This window comes from Triticum aestivum, chromosome 2B (assembly GCF_018294505.1).
Source record: "Triticum aestivum cultivar Chinese Spring chromosome 2B, IWGSC CS RefSeq v2.1, whole genome shotgun sequence".
Classification (NCBI taxonomy): Eukaryota; Viridiplantae; Streptophyta; class Magnoliopsida; order Poales; family Poaceae; genus Triticum; species Triticum aestivum.
The window spans coordinates 19,415,347-19,432,863 of record NC_057798.1 but is presented as its reverse complement, the minus strand read 5'-3'; the positions used below and the strand labels follow the sequence as shown (position 1 = coordinate 19,432,863).

General features: G+C 45.6%; 1 protein-coding gene and 1 pseudogene across 1 annotated transcript; one reads left to right on the top strand and one right to left on the bottom strand.

Moving 5' to 3' along the window:
- The first annotated feature begins 5,578 nt into the window (after positions 1–5,578).
- LOC123040036 (GDSL esterase/lipase At5g45910-like) lies at positions 5,579–7,641 on the top strand (annotated as a pseudogene).
- Positions 7,642–10,324: 2,683 nt separating this feature from the next.
- Positions 10,325–13,500, bottom strand: LOC123040034 (anthranilate O-methyltransferase 2-like). Its single transcript, XM_044462989.1, has 4 exons — positions 13,450–13,500; positions 12,936–13,352; positions 11,011–11,280; positions 10,325–10,696 (listed from the first exon to the last, which is right to left on the bottom strand). The coding sequence occupies exons 1-4, from the start codon at positions 13,498–13,500 to the stop codon at positions 10,325–10,327; spliced, it is 1,110 nt and encodes a 369-aa protein (XP_044318924.1).
- Between the last annotated feature and the right edge of the window lie 4,017 nt (positions 13,501–17,517).

Genomic DNA, 17,517 nt, shown 5'->3' with positions numbered 1-17,517 from the left:
GTCTTGAAACTTTAAACCCATAGCAAGCTTATATGCACTTCTGACCGAGAACATTCCGTTCTTTTCGTAGTGCCACGCTATGCAGTCCCTTGCATCAGAAGACGGGATTGACAGTTTACAAATCTCGTCAGCATCAAAAGCGTGAAAGATTTGTCTAATTAGTGCCTCATTCCACTCCTTTCTATCTGGGAGCAGGAGTTGATTAACCCAGCGAATTCTTGACCTTCTGATCAAAGCTGCCGTCATGAGTCCCTCTTTCCTTGGGTTCCATTGATCTCGCTGAAATTGTATGCTTTTTCCGTCACCCACTCTCCAGATAAGACCTTTTTTTAGAAGTTCTAGCCCAAATTCAATCGCCCTCCATACTGGGGACGCATCCGACGCAAAGACGGTATCCAACAAGCTCCCATTGGGGTAGTACTTGGCTTTCAGTACTCTCGCACATAGACTCTCAGGATTTTGAATCAACCTCCAAGCTTGTTTAGCCAGCAACGCCTGATTAAAAAGGTGCATATCTCGAAAACCGATACCTCCTCCTCTTTTCGGCATAGTCAATCTATCCCAGGACATCCAATGCACTTTTCTCTGGTCCTCCTCTTCTCCCCACCAGAATTTCCTAATCATCCGCTCGTACTTTTCACAGAAACCTTTTGATGGCATGAACACACTCATTGTATACACCGGAAGGGCTTGGACTACAGATTTGACATGGGTCTCCTTTGCCGCATAGGACATGAATTTTTCCGACCATGCACTGCATCTCTTCCCAAATCTATCCATGATAGGCTGAAACTTGTCATCCTTCATTCTCTCCTCTGGTGTGGGCAGCCCAAGGTATTTACTTTCAAAAGAATCAGATTGTACCCCGAGGATTTTCTTGATTCCTTCTCTTGATTCAGCTGGGCATACCTCACTGAAAAGAAGAGAGCACTTGCTCTCACTGAGGAGCTGGCCCGTACTTCTTTGGAACGTGTCCAAAACTCTCTTGATTGTAGCAGCCTGCTCCAAGGTGGCCTTGAAGAAGATTAAGCTATCATCAGCAAACAAGAGGTTAGAGATACCTGGGGCGTTTCTAGCGATCTTTAGGGGAGTTAAACTGTTTTCCGCCATCTCCTTCTTCAGCAGATGCACCAGGCCATCGGCAACAAACAGAAATAGATATGGGCTTAGTGGATCTCCTTGGCGAAGCCCTCTAGAGGGGATAAACGGTTCCAATAATTCGCCGTTGCATCTCACCGAGTAGCTCACTGACCTAACACACTGCATAACCCAGTTGGTCCATCTCTTGCAAAATCCAAGTTTCAGGAGCATTTCTTCCATGAAGCCCCAGTCGACCCTGTCATAGGCTTTGGCCAGATCGAGCTTGTAGGCACAGTAGTTGTCCCTCCCATTCCTGCTGTGCTGGATCTTATGGAAGCATTCAAAAGCGATAATGGCGTTGTCCGTAATCATCCTGCCTGGGATAAAGCCACTTTGACTCTCTGATATAATTCCGTCCAGCAGGGGTCGAAGCCGATTGACCAGGCATTTCGACACCACCTTATATATAACATTACAGAGGCTAATGGGTCTGTAGTCCTTTACTGTTTGGGGATCATTTCCTTTTGGTATAAGGACAATCACTGTTTCATTTACTCCTATGGGCATTGCCCCTGATTCAAAAAATTCCATTACTCCTTTCACCACATCTTCCTTGAGCTCACCCCAATTTCTCTGGTAAAAACGGGCTGGAAACCCGTCTGGACCCGGCGCTTTGAGAGGACCGATTTGGAACAAGGCGGCGCTGATCTCCTTGGCAGTGTAGGGTTTTGTGAGTGACTCATTCATCTCCATATTCACCCGTTCAGACACAAGGCCTAGAATTCCACTTGGGTCAACACCCTGTTCTTTTGCATACAGACTTTTAAAGTAGGCGCTCGTCATATCATGTATGCCTTTGGAGTCCTCAACCCAGTCTCCATTGTTGTCTTTCAGTCTCGAGATGGTGTTCTTCTTCTTCCTCCAGGTAGCCTTCTGCTGAAACCACTTCGTGTTTCGGTCCCCTTCTCTAAGGTAAGTTGCCCGTGAGCGCTGCCTCCACATAAGTTCCTCCCTAAGCAACAATTCATCAAGCTCCTTGCTGAGTTTAGCAACCTCTTTGTCCTGTCCAGGTGAGCTCGGAGGGCTCCACAAAGTGCTTAGTTTTCTCCTGATCTCCACTGTCCTCTTGAGAACTGATCCGAAATCACGTTCCGCCCAATCTCTCAACTCTTTCTGCATAGCCTTTAGTTTCTCATTCACCTTCTGTAGATTTCGGGCCGGGCCTTCCTTTCTCCAAGTGTTCGTGACAGTGGCTTGGAGTGAGTCCTGTCGTTCCCACATATGTTCATACCTGAATATGTTTGTCTTTCTTGCTTCCTTCGGTCTCCATTCTCTTCTGCTTCCTAGCCGCAACAGGATAGGAAGGTGGTCTGATCATGATGAACATATATGTTCCAACCTAGCCTCTTTGTAGTGGTCCATCCACGCAGGTGAAGCTACTCCTCTGTCCAAGCGAGCTCGTACATTCTTCAAACCTTCCTGTTTGTTGTTATATGTCCACACCGGCCCCTTGAAACCCACATCAAAAAGATTGCAGTCTGAGAGCACACTCCTAAAATTTTCCATGTGTTTCTCTGATCTTTTCGACGCTGATATATGCTCAGATTGCCACATTGTCTCATTGAAATCACCGATCATAAGCCATGGCAGGTTCGAGGTGTCTTTTATCCTTCGTAACAGAGTCCACATGTGGTGGCGTTCATGCGCCTTGGGCTCGCCATAGACAAAAGTAGCCCGCCATTGGAGGCCATGAGGGTTCATACGGACTAACACATCGATGTATCTCGCCCCTGCGGCAATCTTCTTTATTTCAATATTCTCATCATAAAAGAGGGCAATGTCGGCACCTTTACCAGTGCCGGGTTGCGTGATACAGTGGCGAAGGCCTATCCTCCACTTCAGATTGCTGACATATTTATTCTTTTGCCGGGTTTCAGAGAGGAAGACGAGCTTGGGCTTGTACGTGTGCATGAGACACACGAGTTCCTGAACTGTTCGAGGTTGCCCGAGGCCTCGACAGTTCCAACTTAGGATCGTCATGGCTCCTGGCGGGCGTCATCCTTGACACCCACCAGTTTACCGGGAGCCCCTATGCCGGTTGCTTCCTGTCCACCATCCTTGCCCACATCTTCCATACCATCCATCTGACCTGTGCTCTTGATTTTCTTCTGCTGATCCTGCTCAGCGTCTTCTTTATTTTCTTCCACGGTTGTATCTGCCTCCAGGTCCCTCTCGCCTCTCTTTCCTAGGACTGTGATCGCCGGTGTTATCTTCTGTGTATTCCTCCTACTGCTGTGGTGTTTCTTTGCTGTACTGGTGGACTTATTTAGGGCTGGCTCTAAATCAGAACCACCCCTAGACAGTCCAACAGTCACTATGTCCGCAGCCAGTGGTGGTGTAGAGGCATTGCCAACAGCTTTGGCAAACTGGTCACCCGCCTTGGGAGCGAGGGGACAGGCCTGCAGCCCCTCTTCCATCGATGCCTTCTGCTGCAGTTCAGGCGGCGCATCTTGCACAAGGGCCGGGGCAGGATCAGAGTTCCCCACAGGGGCCTCCACTTCAGGCTGAACTAGGGCTTCAGTAGCTGCCTGGTGCACACCATACATCGGGACGGGTCCGAAACCCGGAGGGTAGTCCCGACCGGCTTTCAGGTTTGCCACGCCACCCCCACTAGCCAGGGGGAGATTGACTGTACCGGTGTTGCCATTGTTAGCGTTTGAATCCTCCCCTTCAGTCCGGTCAGATGTGCTCCTTGTTTTGCTGCTTCCAGGTCCCAGTTTGATCGCGCTAACCGCGGCAATCGCAGCCTGCACAAGGGGGTCAGCCAGCACCCCCTCAGGGACGTCTCTGTACTTGTCCGCAGCTAGCTTTGTCGGTGCAGTTCTTGCCTCGCCGCTGCCATGTGAGTCAAAATGGAGAAACCTACGAGCACTACTAGCCTCTGGCACTCCATACAACTCCCTACCAGTGATCTTTTTAAATGTGAAGAGTCTGCACGAGATGGCTGCCGTGATTGATGCTCCCCAGGTCGGGGCGACTGCAAGGCGATTGCCAAGCAAGTCTGGATCCGAGAGGAGGATCAACGAGAGTATCGAAGAAATTTGGAAGATTACACGGGACGCGGACCCTCTTGGTCTGCAGGGCGCATGGATCAAGACGAGATCCGCAATCAAAATTCTGGCGGAAAAACAGAAAGCGAGAAGGGGATATCGCCAGGCGACTAAGGGCGATCGTGATGGCCCGACGGATCTAGGCCTGGAAAGGATCAAGGACAAAGTATGCCAGATGAGAGAAGATTTTGAGCGGATTCATACGGAAGGAAATCATGAGTCGATGAGAGGCTCCGGTGGAAAATCAAATCAAAAAGATCCACCTGATAAAGGAGGAACACAAGATCAAAGAATTCCAGATACAAGGAAGCCGCCGGAGGAAACATATCAAAAATTTCTGGATCACAGTGAGATGAGGCCATCCATGGAGATTGCGCCGGGGGTTTTAAGGGACCCGACTGTCCTTAGGCCTCCTCCACATCTCGTCGCTGCCCACACGACCTCCACCCTCTGGACAACCATGGCGGACAGGAACCTAGGAAAGAACAAGGCCTCCCTGATGCAGCTGGCGGAGGAAGAGGTGGCCGGCGTAGGGGGGATGGGATCCAGACCTCTCCTGCGCGGCGATTCCTCACGGGGGAGCGGGGGCGGGTACCGCACTCCTGTGGGGAACGGAGCTCCTGCGCCCCAGCGTGCGCTGGGGACGGTGGTGACCCCTACCTTCCCTGTCTCGTGGGTGATGAAGGAGGCCAACTTGGTGGAGCTCGACCTGACCAAGGAAAGGGCTGCAATGCGCAAGAGATGGATAGCCGTCGGGCTGTTCTTCTCGGTGCAGCTCTTCACCATTGGAGGGTTGTTCAAGGAGCTCAAGGGCAAATGGGGGCTCAGGGGGCGTTTTGCCCAGAAACCCCTCAAGAACAATCGGTTCATGCTCGAGTTTGAGCGTGAGGGGGACCTCAAGTTCGTCCTCGACAACGGTCCTTGGACCCATCGTGGAGATGCCTTCCTGGTCTCGACGATGGATGGAGGGACAAGCCCGGGCGATGTCGAGATCGCCCACATGCCGATCTGGGTCCGTGTATATGATGCGCCCCCGATCATGCTCTCGGAGCCAGTGGCCCGCAAGATTGGAAAGCTGCTAGGCAAGGTCCTGGAGGTGTACACTGACAGAGAAGGTAAAATCTGGGGTGACTTTCTTAGAATCCGCATTAACCATGATGTTGATGAGCCTCTACGTTCCACGATAGAGTCTCGTGATCTTGCTGAAAATAAGGTGTACAGCCTAGAAGTCAAGTATGAAAGAGTTCCTCGCTTTTGTAGCTTCTGTGGTTTCCTTGGGCATGGCCAACGCGATTGTAAGCTACCGATTAACCTCCAAGAGTAGTTGTTTGTTTATTCTTAAGCCAACTTGAACACCGTCTTCTTCTGCTCATCATTAAACGGTCAGGATGCACAAGCTCGTATGAGCTGCCTTGCTTCTGCTCCTCTCCCTCTCGCGGTCCAAGCCGGTGATCTCTTCCCCCTCCGGCGGGCCTCACTACCAGTCCATCTTCAGCTTCGGCGACTCCTTCGCAGACAGGGGCAACAACCCCGTCGTCTTCGGATGGTACTCTGTGTTCGACCACTTCATGCGGCCTCCCTATGGCAGCACCTTCTTCGGCCGCCCCACGGGCCGCAACGGCGACGGTCGGCTCATCATCGACTTCATTGGTATGTGCATGCTCCGGGCCAGCCACTGGAAAACATAGCAGTCATTAATTTTATGATTTTAAATTTGTGGGAGCAGCTGAAAACCTGGGCCTGCCGTATGTGCCGCCCACGCTGGCGCACAACGGCAGCTTTCGCCGAGGTGCCAACTTCGCCGTTGGAGCCGCCACCGTCCTAGATGCCAGTTTCTTCCACGAGAGGGACATCCCCGGTGGTTCCAGCAAGTTCCCCCTCAACACCAGCCTTGGCGTGCAGCTGGAGTGGTTCGAGTCTATGAAGCCTACATTGTGCCGCACACCTCGAGGTTACAATTACAATTTTCATGGGCGTCCGTAGCTATCATTACTTTCATTATCCAAGTCAACCCTTGATGAGAACTCAAATGATATGCATCTGGCGTCCAGCGTGCAAGAAATTCTTCGGCAGATCCCTCTTCTTGGTGGGCGAGTTCGGAGTCAACGACTATCACTTCTCTTTCCAAAGCAAAACGGTGCAGGAAGTCAGATCCTTCGTTCCAGATGTTGTCGCTACCATCTCCATCGCCATCGAGGTACTTTGCTGCTCTTGCTCTTATGCAGTCATGATTCATGAAGCTCTACAAGAGCTTAGAAAATGAGAATCCACACCTACAAGCGTGAAGATTCATCTCTACTCCCAAGCTGGTACACCTCTTATCTAGGCCATCCAATTTTGCATCAGAATTCATGCTTACAAACTTCTCTTTTTCATTTCTCCCATATGAGAAAACATTTGAACCTGAAACTTTGCACATCAACATCACACAAGTATTATTATGTGAAGAATTGTATTTTTCTGCTCAACAGAAATATATAAAACGATAAAACTTATTGCAAATTTATGTTGCATCAAAACATTTTGTGCATCGACTGGTTCTTATGCGCCATAGGCTCACTCTAGTGCTTTTACTCGTCGCTAGGTGGTCTACGGATCTGGATGTTACTTCTGGTATTCTTTGTACTACCTTGATAGTTGATGAATAGATCGAAAGTTTTTCTCAAAAAAAAAATGTTCTCATGTATGAGAGAAACGAAAAAAAAGAAATTTCAATATAAAAACAGCACAGATCTTGGTGCAAAGATGAATGATCCAAATAGAAGGTGTAGCTACATGCGAGTACAGAAAATCCACACCTATAAGTACCCATGCTAAACCAATTGTTGGACTCAACAGAGGCTGATCAAGCACGGAGCGAGAAGCCTGGTGGTTCCCGGCGTGATCCCGTCGGGATGCTCACCGCCTATCCTGACCAAGTTCGCCGACGCCCCAGCGGCAGCATACGACCCCAAAACCGGCTGTCTGACAGCGCGCAACGAGCTGGGGCTGCACCACAACGCGCTACTGCAGGCGGCGCTGTCCAGGCTCCGGGCCAAGCACCGCAACGTCAAGATCATCTACGCCGATTTCTTTCGTCCAATCATAGAGATGGTGGAGTCGCCACACAAGTTCGGTTAGCACCGTCAACTCAACTGAAAGAATCTTCGTTAGTTGCATAGCACATAGACAAAATGTCATCATGGAAATTGATTGATGATTGCAGGTTTTGAAGAGGACGTACTTATGGTGTGCTGTGGAGGGCCGGGAAGGTACGGAATGAACGGGACGGTTCCATGCGGCGATGCAGCCGCGACGACGTGCCGAAATCCGTCTGCTCGGCTGTATTGGGACGGAGGCGGCTAACCGGCACGTCGCCGATGCCTGTCTGAGCGAGATCAACGCGCCCACAGGAGTCAGCCGCAAGCAGGGTGCAAAGGAGCCATGTCGACTGGGCCGTCACAGAATATAGGGGCCGAAACAGTGATGAACTATGTGAGCCCGAAAGATAATTTGTCCAGTTCATAGTTTGATACACGGCGTCTTTTTTTTGAACACCAGTACAAACACAAGCGCTCATATACACGCGCATACACTCACCCCTATGAACGCACAGATGCACATCCTATCCCTATGAGCACTTTCGAAAGACTGAGCCGGCATATCATCTTGAGATTTACGAAGTCACCGTAGGCGCCTTGTTATCGACGAGAAGGTCTCCTCCCACTGAATGTGTATCGCCGGTAATCCTGAAATAAATTCAGGACTAAATGAGAGCACCAGGATTTAAACCGTGATGGGATGGGGATACCACAGTTTCTGTAACCATCCAACCACATGTTGGTTACACAGTGCCGCCAAGTAATTTGTTACCTGAAGGGATGAACCTGCAGGGTCATGGGAGTAGTGATTCAAGATTTAATTGTTTAATTGTTTACTGTCGGTTTTCTAGAGTCCTGTCATTTTCTTTTCTGTGAAATCCAGGTTCAGTTTCATGTTTGTGTTCACGGTCCCACATCTTTTTCTTGTGTAGCGCACGATGAGCTTTCTTTGGAGCTTTGTCTATGAGGTTCTGGTCCGACTGGCAACCCCAGATAGGGTTTATTCAAACCCGTGCTAGCCAGATAGACGGACTTCTGACTATATCTTCAAATCCATTGCATTTTTGTAGCAATGACACCCACTTTGTAGACAGCGGGATCATGACTGACTTGGTCATAAAATGGATACGATAACTGTTGAGGCATGTTGTCTCACTTCGCCGCATATTTCCTGGTCTACTGGCCACTTGGTGGTCTTTTTTTCACTTTCTTTTTGTAGTTGTTTTTTGGGCGTTCTGTATTGATGTCCCGGTAGACTATTTATGTTTTCGTTTGAGTTGTCGCAGATGATTGCTTTAATTATAAAGCAGGAGAAAAGTTTATTTACATAGCCCAAAAGGCACGTAATCTTAGAACATTTGTATTCCCGAGAAAAAGCATGGCCATTTATAAATGTTAATGTATTTAATCTGCATGCATTGCAGTCGAGTGATTTGTCAAAGCACAATTCTACATGTATCTTTTTAGTCCTGTAAGGTAGGTGTTTGCATGCCTTGTAACTTGATCTTTATTCTATAAATGAGACACGTATTATCATAAAAAAGAAAACACAGATCTAGATGCTGCTATGCTACCAGTGGCGGCTCCAGGAATTTGCAACCGGATATTCATATGTATTCATTTTGCCAAAATCATTGCTGTTTTTTGAAAAATTTCACTCTTTTGCCAAAGTCAACATTGTTTTGTAAAAAATCATGGGTATTCACATGAAGACCCAAGAATACACCTAGTGCCGCCCCTGTATGCTACGCAATGTTGATCTAATGGTCAATTCTAGATGCTTCTCTGTTGCACATCGAGCGAGCCACCATCAGGTCACCACTTGCAGCAGAATTGATCTGGGAGGCGAAGCCCTGAGCCGCCACGATCAGGTGTCATGCCTGGCCACCACACTGGCCCCACAACCGTGGTTGTACAACCACCGCCGAGAGCCCCTGGGACCATGGCCCTAAACTGCCAACACGTGTGGCACCTAGTATTCAATAGCATGACCCTTCAATTGTATTACCACCAAACATAAACACGTCCTCGCGGGGGGGGGGGGGGGGGGGGGGGGAGTACTATCTTTTGTTTCCATTAGCAATATTATGAAAATATGAAGTGTTTTGGTCACCTTACAACAACCATCTATCATAAAATTGTTGTAACTAATACATTCCTCATCAACGAAAATCTCATTTATTTCCACACAAATAGCAGTTCTCCTTCTAAACAATTCAGGAGACACAGGTCCAAGTTCCTCCATACTACCCAAAACTTCCAACTCCTCTTGGAGCTCTTTTCTCCTCTTGTTGGAATGCCCCAAAATATTGGAACTCCAACCTTTAATTATTTTTTAATCTTTATGTTAATGATATCAATGGGATCCTCATATCTTACACGCTTGTTCCAAGTTTAACTACCCAAAAGAAGAAACTCATCATTCTTAACCTAGCTCAACTAAAATCTAAATTCATTGATTTTAGGTGATGTCATGACATTGTTCCCAGTGGGTAATATTAGAGCATTATGATCAGATACACATCTAACCACATTTCTCCCATTACCTAAAGGAAATAAATCCTCCCACTCACTAGACATAAGGATCATGTCTAATTTCTTGAGAGTAGGATGGGCTTGCTTATTAGTCCATGTATAGATGACTCCACTAATATAGAACTCCCTTAGAGCAAGAGTATGAATAGTAGAATGGAACAAATCAGTAAAATTAAAATGATGCATTTTCTAAGTCTTTTCACCATTATGTCCAATGATATTGAAGTCTCCACCAATACTACATATATCCAGATACACTTAATAATGAGGGGTCCATGATGAGATCCGTCAGAAATTGTACGTGGCAGCCTCACACATGACCTGCACATGTATTTTAGAATATATAATATATTACATGGTCAGTTACTAAGTATTTTGTGCTTAATATCCTCCGTTGAGAAGTTGAAATACATTTGAATCTGAGGCCTTATCATAATAGTTACAACACGTGTAGACCATATAATTTATTCATACATATTGGCTTATAAACCGTTCGCGCACATGTCGCTAGTTCAGGTTTTAATGCATGGCCTTCTTCAGAGAGACCACGATGCTGGGCAACTTGGCATTCCGTTTCTCAAGATGTTTTCCAACCACGCAGGCATACACCGCAAACAGCTCATCAATAATGCCCTCGCCGAAGTGGCCAGCAATAAGCGGCTCTAACACTGATCTGATGGTCATGGAGAGGTTTCTCCCACTGCTAGCAGGGTCAAGCACCATGTGCTCGTCGTCGGAATCATCATCTTGAGGGTCCCAGTTGACTTCGACCGTCCCCGCATGCTCAATGCTGAAGAGCTTTGTGCGGTTGATCACTGCCTTCACCTCCTCCACTGATGGGGCGTACAGTGGCAGGTTGAATGAGTCAAGTTTCGTTTCTTCCACGCGACCCTGCAATGGACCAGTAACCGTAGTATGACTTGATATAGAATTTATGTCAAATAAATATAGAATATCTAGCAATTGTTTCCAGCCCATGCATTTCAGCACAAGCTAAAGGCATTTTTGTATTACATAAGGTTATTTATGAAAAGCAAAATACCAAAAGGCTTTAGTATCAATTCTACGAGAGATCGAGATTCACAAGAACAAAACCACTACTATGTATTTTAGGGTGAATAGGAACGATCTATGCTCAGAAGATTTTAGTGTCTAATCATAACCGGATATTAAACTTGAAAATAACACAGGCATGCCGACTATACCTTGAGGACAAGTGACTGGAGAGATTCAGAAAGCAATTCCCACACGGTGCCAATTTCCCCATGTGTCAGCATTTCTTCGCTCTTTCGTCCCAGGAGCATCAAAAACATTCGCCCACCACTTATCAATTCTTTTGAGCGCAGTGTAAGGAACAACTCGAAGTCAATTTGAAACTGTTCTCTGAATAGATTTGCTATTGAATGCGGAGTAGTCTTTCCAATATGGATGTTTCCTTCATTTACATAGTTGCCACTTGAGAGTTGCTCGGGCACCTAAGACATTTAGTACAACCAAACGAGACATTATCTAGTAAACCTGAGATCAAATGGGAAAAACTGTGCATGATTATAAGCACGAGATTTTAGAGTGGGACTAATCAATCTACAGAAAAATATCGTAGAGCATGTATACTGTTACATGTAAAAATGAGGAACATACATTACCATTCGTAAAGCTAATAATAATTTGCAGTAGTATGAATACTATTTACTAATTTGATACAGTATATATGACTATATTATCATAATGTTTTGCGTGTACATAATCATGTCCTAAGACCATCTCCAATGGGGTGGACAAAGCTTGGTTTGATACATTAGAGCATGGTGAATTAACGAAGTTGTTGTTTGAAGGGATAAGTGTGTCGGTGGCAATGCTAGCTGGTCCATATGTAAGAGATGATAGAGGGGAATGAGGAACACACATAAATAAGCGATCATGCACGGCGTATGTATAACAGACTCCAATGTTTGGTGTAACATGTTGCACACATCTGAATGTTTTCCTTTCTTCCAGATGCAGACATCTAGAAAGCGTTGTTGATTCCAAATAACAAACCTATTTATTTGAAGGACAACATAGGAATAGGACAAATACAAGAATAAGATAGAATTGCAGGTACAAACCTAAGAATTGGAAAATAAATCAATTCTGTAAATTTGCGTGTTAGTTCATAGGAATAGGGAAAACGGAACAATCCTACTAAACACAGTCAAATGAAAGTCAAACCACACACTAAACTATAATTACGATGGTATTATGCCTTTGCTCTATGTTTCAAAAGAAAAACACGGGAATTTTAAAATCAATGTCGACCTCCTTTTCAAATTCCTATGCACGAAGAACGAGACTAATATCTTTAGAGCGTATGGCATTATAATTATAGTAGTTTATTTGGTTTGACTTTGGTTTAGCCAAGTTTGTAATGATACATGTGTTTCTCCTATTTCCATGAACCAAACGTGTCTTGCAAAATATATGTGTTTTCCCATTATCCATTTTGCACATCCATTCTTATCACATTCCTATGTTTTCCTATTCCTACACTTTTGGAGTCCTGCCAAGCAAGAGATCATTAAGAGGTCCAAGTGTATTGTAAAATTCCGGCATTGTTTCCTTTGAAAATGGGACAAGAGGAAAATTTCCTCCACTTCTCCTTTGGTCCATTCCTTCGAACCAAGCGAATGAATAGTACTTCTAAAGGAAGTTTTCTGTTTCTATAATTTTCCTCTAATTTCTCTATGAACCAAAGAAGTCATACAAGTTTCACTTACTATAAGATAGACTCCTAATGTAGAACCCAATTAAACCGCATTACCACAATATAGTAATTCCTTACTTGGCAAGTCAATTATTTTCATGCATCTTACTCCTTCCAGTAAAGAAATAACATGGTCATTTTGTACAAAGTTTTTGGATGTTTAAAAGTATGGCCCTGTTAACTAAGCTAGGTCCCTTCTTTTTTATGGTGTTATAGATAACCTTTGCTATGCTTTCTCGTGGAGAGAAAACTGGAATGATAAACACTGGATGATGCTTGAATATAAGTGTATGATCAAGTGTTGATGAGTACTGTTTTGTTGCAATCTGATGTTCAGTTTAGGCTGGAACATAATTTAGTATGACAAGTGTGCAATCATGCGTGTACCTTGGAGAGCCAATGGAGGCTGTAGGACGAGTGGAAAAGATGGACGCTCTGGCTAGGACAAAGCCTGTTGTAGAACGATCCCGGTAGCCCGACGACGTAGTACGGTGGCGTCGCCGCCTCATCGCCCTCCCCTTTCCTAGTGACAGTATGGAACTGATCAAGCGACTGGAAGATGAGGTTGAAATCGTTCTTGGGCAAGTCATTCAGGAGAAACTGCAGCTCCACGCCATGTTGTTCGTTTGTGTTCTGGTTGTAGTCAGAGATCATGCCAGTAACCTCGGCGACGATGAATAGCGCGTTCGGGCCCGATGAGCAGCCGAGGTCAGCGACGACCATGGTGCTCGCAGGGGAGAGCGAGGCGTATACCTCTTCTACGGTCCTTTGAAGCAATGGCCTGTTCTTCAGCATGGCCTTCATCTGCGTAAAGCATGTATAAAGAGGTGCTACGCATAGCTTGCTTAAATGAAAGAAAGAAAGAAAGAAACGAGTGCAGGATGCTTGTTTGGATACAAACTGGGATCCTGGAGTTGGCGGCGTAGCTATTCTCTCCGTCGCCGGTAGCCATGTGGAGGACGTCCTCTACCTTCATTGTCGTTGATCGCCGGTGGACGGTGGTGTTTCTCTGTTGATCGCCGGCTCTTCTTTGTATAGAGGTAAGCCAGTTACTAGGGTGATGCCAATCTACTAGCTAGTCATGGAAGGCGATTTAGGATATGTTAGCCTACATCGAAAAGTAAGTTGCCTACAATATTATCAAGTTAGATGTTAAACTAGTTATGGTAGAATACTTGGTAGTTATGTTAGGAAACTTAGGGCATTTTTAACCAATTGACAATTAATAGTGGAGTAAACCCTTAGTGGAGTAAATTTACTTCACGAATTTTTGGCCGGACCTAGCCGGTTCATATATATAATGGAGTGAAAATTTATTTTGCATTTCATTTTCGTCCACGGAAACACATTTCTTTACTTCTGTATTTCATTCGACGACATTGTGATACATTGGAGTACATAATTCACCAATTCTTCGCTATGAGAGCAAGACAAAGAAAATAAGAACCATAGTTAGACATTTTTAATGATATCCAATTTTCATAACTGCTCCCACTAGTTGGCTTATTATCGTCTCTATTTCTTCATTATTGATCTGCGGCTTCTAGAGCTTGCACACTTTTTTTCTTTGATTCTCAAGAAGTAGATGTTGCTTTACATCTAGTCTCATCTCTAGCGTCTATTTTAGCAAGTAGTGCACGAGCATCTATCATTTTTTCTATAAATAAATCGATATAATCTTATTCCCAATAGCAAAACTTGCATCCATCCTAAACACAAATTAGGGCAAACAATGAGCTACTGACAATACACCGAATCTGGTGCACAATCGAATGAACAAATCACATACAACCATACGGGACATTCCGACATAGTAGAAACTCGGCGCACCACCTGCCGCGGGCAATCTTCGCACTTTGTGACCGGCAACGGTGAGCCGACAAGCCGCTAGACCAGTGCCAAGCCCCGGCGATGGCCGGGCGTGTCTTTGCCGGTGAATGGACGACGGGAGAGATCCGAGCGGGTAGAGGAGGATTCAATATCTACATGCGGCGCAGAGGAATTGTCGGGGCTGTGCGGTCCTGTAACCAGCCAATCCATGGGAATGTGCCAAATCCGATGGTGGACGCGGAAGGCGCATATCTACCAGTTGTGTGCCGGCGATGGAGTGAGAGGGGCACAAATGTAGGTGGTCATTCACCGCGGTGGAGCTGTCGGAGCATCCGCGGCGGTGGGTGGTGGGAGGAATTGTGCCCACAAAGATGCGGCATGGGGGTGGCAGCGGAGGAGAGGGGAATTTTCACTCAGCCGTCGAGCGGTGGTGTAAATATAGGGAAGCGGGCTTGGATGAGGATAATTTATCCTTCACTAGCGCCGATTGGGGATGGCTAGGTGCCAGTTAGAGGAGGAAAACTGATTTTTTACTCATCTAACCATTTATAGGGGAGTGCAGAAACTGCCTGGGTCCTTGCCTGCTGTCGCCACTAGAGTGGTAGACGGATATGGGTGAGGAATCAGCGTCGCGGTGCTGTTGAGGAAAGCAAGAGAGTCGCCTCCTGTATCACCTCTCTAGAGCGGTTCCAGGAACGAATGGGGCAAGCAGCTAGTTAGATAGGAGACACTTTCTCGAGGTTTCGTGGTTGGATGTCACTGTTAGAGACACAATTCGGTACATCAACCTTGAGAACCTCCACACTGGTCGTTTGAAGCCGCCGGGCGACGTGTACAGCCTGGGCATGGTGACGCTCAAGGATATGACAGGGAAAAAGATATTCTCCCATGGTGAGGTAGAAATGAATGCAAATCCGGTAGTATTGAAGAGTTGCTTGACAAGCCACCTATACGGGAGCCGACGCCATGGTAGTTGCAGGCACCGAAGCGTGTTGCATGATTGCACGGTGCTGCCTTAAATTGCATGGGTAGGAACGGCCCGCCATACGAGACATAGTTGCCAGCCTTGACATTGCACACGAGTTAATCTGCAGAGACGAGCCAGGTTTAGTTGAGGACTCACCGGGGTCGACACATGCCAGCGGAGTTTCAACGGCAGGCTACCAGTCCAGTCTGCTATGATGACCCTTGTGCTGGCGGAGGAGGGGCTTAGGTTGGAGGCAGCAGTGAGGTGGCAGGGCTCGGCGGCGGTGGTGGGGTCTGGAGATGAGTAGGTGGGTGGGAAGGAACATGAGCGGTGCTATGATTCTCCTGTTGTAAAGCATTGCTCATTCACACTTGATTCTGTGTTGTTGCTATCCATAATTTTGAGCTTGAACAATTGGATGTTAAAATTGCATTTTTACATAGAGAATTAGAAGAGGATATTTATATGACGTACCTGAAGGTTTTTGTTATTTTTGAAAAAGAAAAGCTTGTATGTAAGTTAAAGATATCTCTGTATGGACTGAAGCAATCACCTAGACAGTGGTGCAAGATAGTTGACACATTTATGCTCTCTCAAGGTTTCAAAAGGTCTAATTATGATAGTTGCATTTATTTGAAAATTTTCAATGATTTAGCTATTTATTTGCTCCTTTATGTTGATGATATGATAATTGCTGCAAAGAGTATGTCAGAGATTAATGAACTAAAAAAGAAAATTGAGTAATGAATTTGAGATGAAAGATTTGGGTGCAGCAAAGAAAATACTTGGCATGAAAATATCCAGAGATAGACCGTCTGGAAAAGTATATTTAAATCAGAAACTATATATTAATGCCAAGCCGGTGAGTACTCTGTTAGTTCCACACTTCAAATTATCATTAGTCTTATATCCTAAGTTAGATGCCAATATTAAGTACATGTCTATATTTCCTCATTCGACTGCAGTTGGTTCACTTATGTATGCCATGGTTTGTTCTCGTCCGGATTTATCATATGCTTTGAGTGTTGTTAGTAGATTCATGGCTAGTCCTGGAAAAGATCATTGTGAAGTAGTTTAGTGGACTTTCATATCCTTGTGAGGCACTTCTAATGCTTATGTACAATTTGGGAAAACTAGAGATGTACTTGTTGTTTTTATTGATTTTGATACATCAGCCGTCGGTGATGATCTCTACACCTCCTTCCCCTAGTGCATTACGAAGGTCTAGCACCAAGAGAAGAAGGAGAAGCGACCCCAATGACGATAATCAGAATTCTTCCTTCAAGAACAAGTTGGAAGTCCCAAAAGGAGCCCCAACAGACTGAAAGCCAACCCGTTACATTATTGAGTAATGACATAAAAAATGCCCTATGTTTTTATGGAATGCCGTTTAGTTCCCTTTCCGGAAAATCAAAGGCACTCGATCTTTCCTATATTCTAGCACAAGTCATGCCGAAATTCTCGAAAAAATTCGGCATGACCTTTGCTAAAAATAGGACGTGTCGAGCGCCCGGAATTTGCCGAACTGAAATGAATCGACATTCCGGCAAAATATAGGCTACTCGTAGTACCCTGCAAAATCATTTTACATATTAGGTGCTCGAAAAGGGACAGCAAATACACTGAAATTTTCAAATACAAAAACTCACCAGAGTTGTCAAAAGTGCAACCAATCTTATGGGCTATCTACCATTCTATCAAAATATGAGCATTAATGATTATCCTAGTTATGCCTTCTCTAAAGCTCATTTCTGCCTAAAGTTTCATTTTGGACGAAAGTTAACTCAAACTCAAATCAGTTGACCTCAGCTAGTGAAATAGATAACCATGATAATCTCGGAAGAAAATGAATTAGACGTGGGCCCATGATTTATATAAAATAACAACTAACCTTGCAACAACTAATTCAATCTCAATCCAATTGACCTCGGCTAGTTAGGGCTTATATACATAAGCAACTAATCTAGCTACTGCTATGTTACCAATAAATAAATTGACAGTATAACATCTATGCAATACACCATCCATCCATCTAACAACACCAATGCAGGAAGAACAGAGGGAGATTTGAAAGAACATGTTCACCGTGGACATGTGGGGGGAGGTGGGAGGGAGGGAGGAGGGACGAGGGAGGAGGGAGGAGGGTAGTACCTCGGTGGAGGAGCTGTGGGG

Excerpts from the sequence above, each read along its gene's own strand:
- LOC123040034 (XM_044462989.1), bottom strand. The coding sequence starts at position 13,500 with ATGGCTACCGGCGACGGAGAGAATAGCTACGCCGCCAACTCCAGGATC. Across the intron at positions 11,281-12,935 it reads GCCTCCATTGGCTCTCCAAG|GTGCCCGAGCAACTCTCAAG; the intron begins GTACACGCATGA and ends TAAATGTCTTAG. Across the intron at positions 10,697-11,010 it reads TCCAGTCACTTGTCCTCAAG|GGTCGCGTGGAAGAAACGAA; the intron begins GTATAGTCGGCA and ends GGTCCATTGCAG.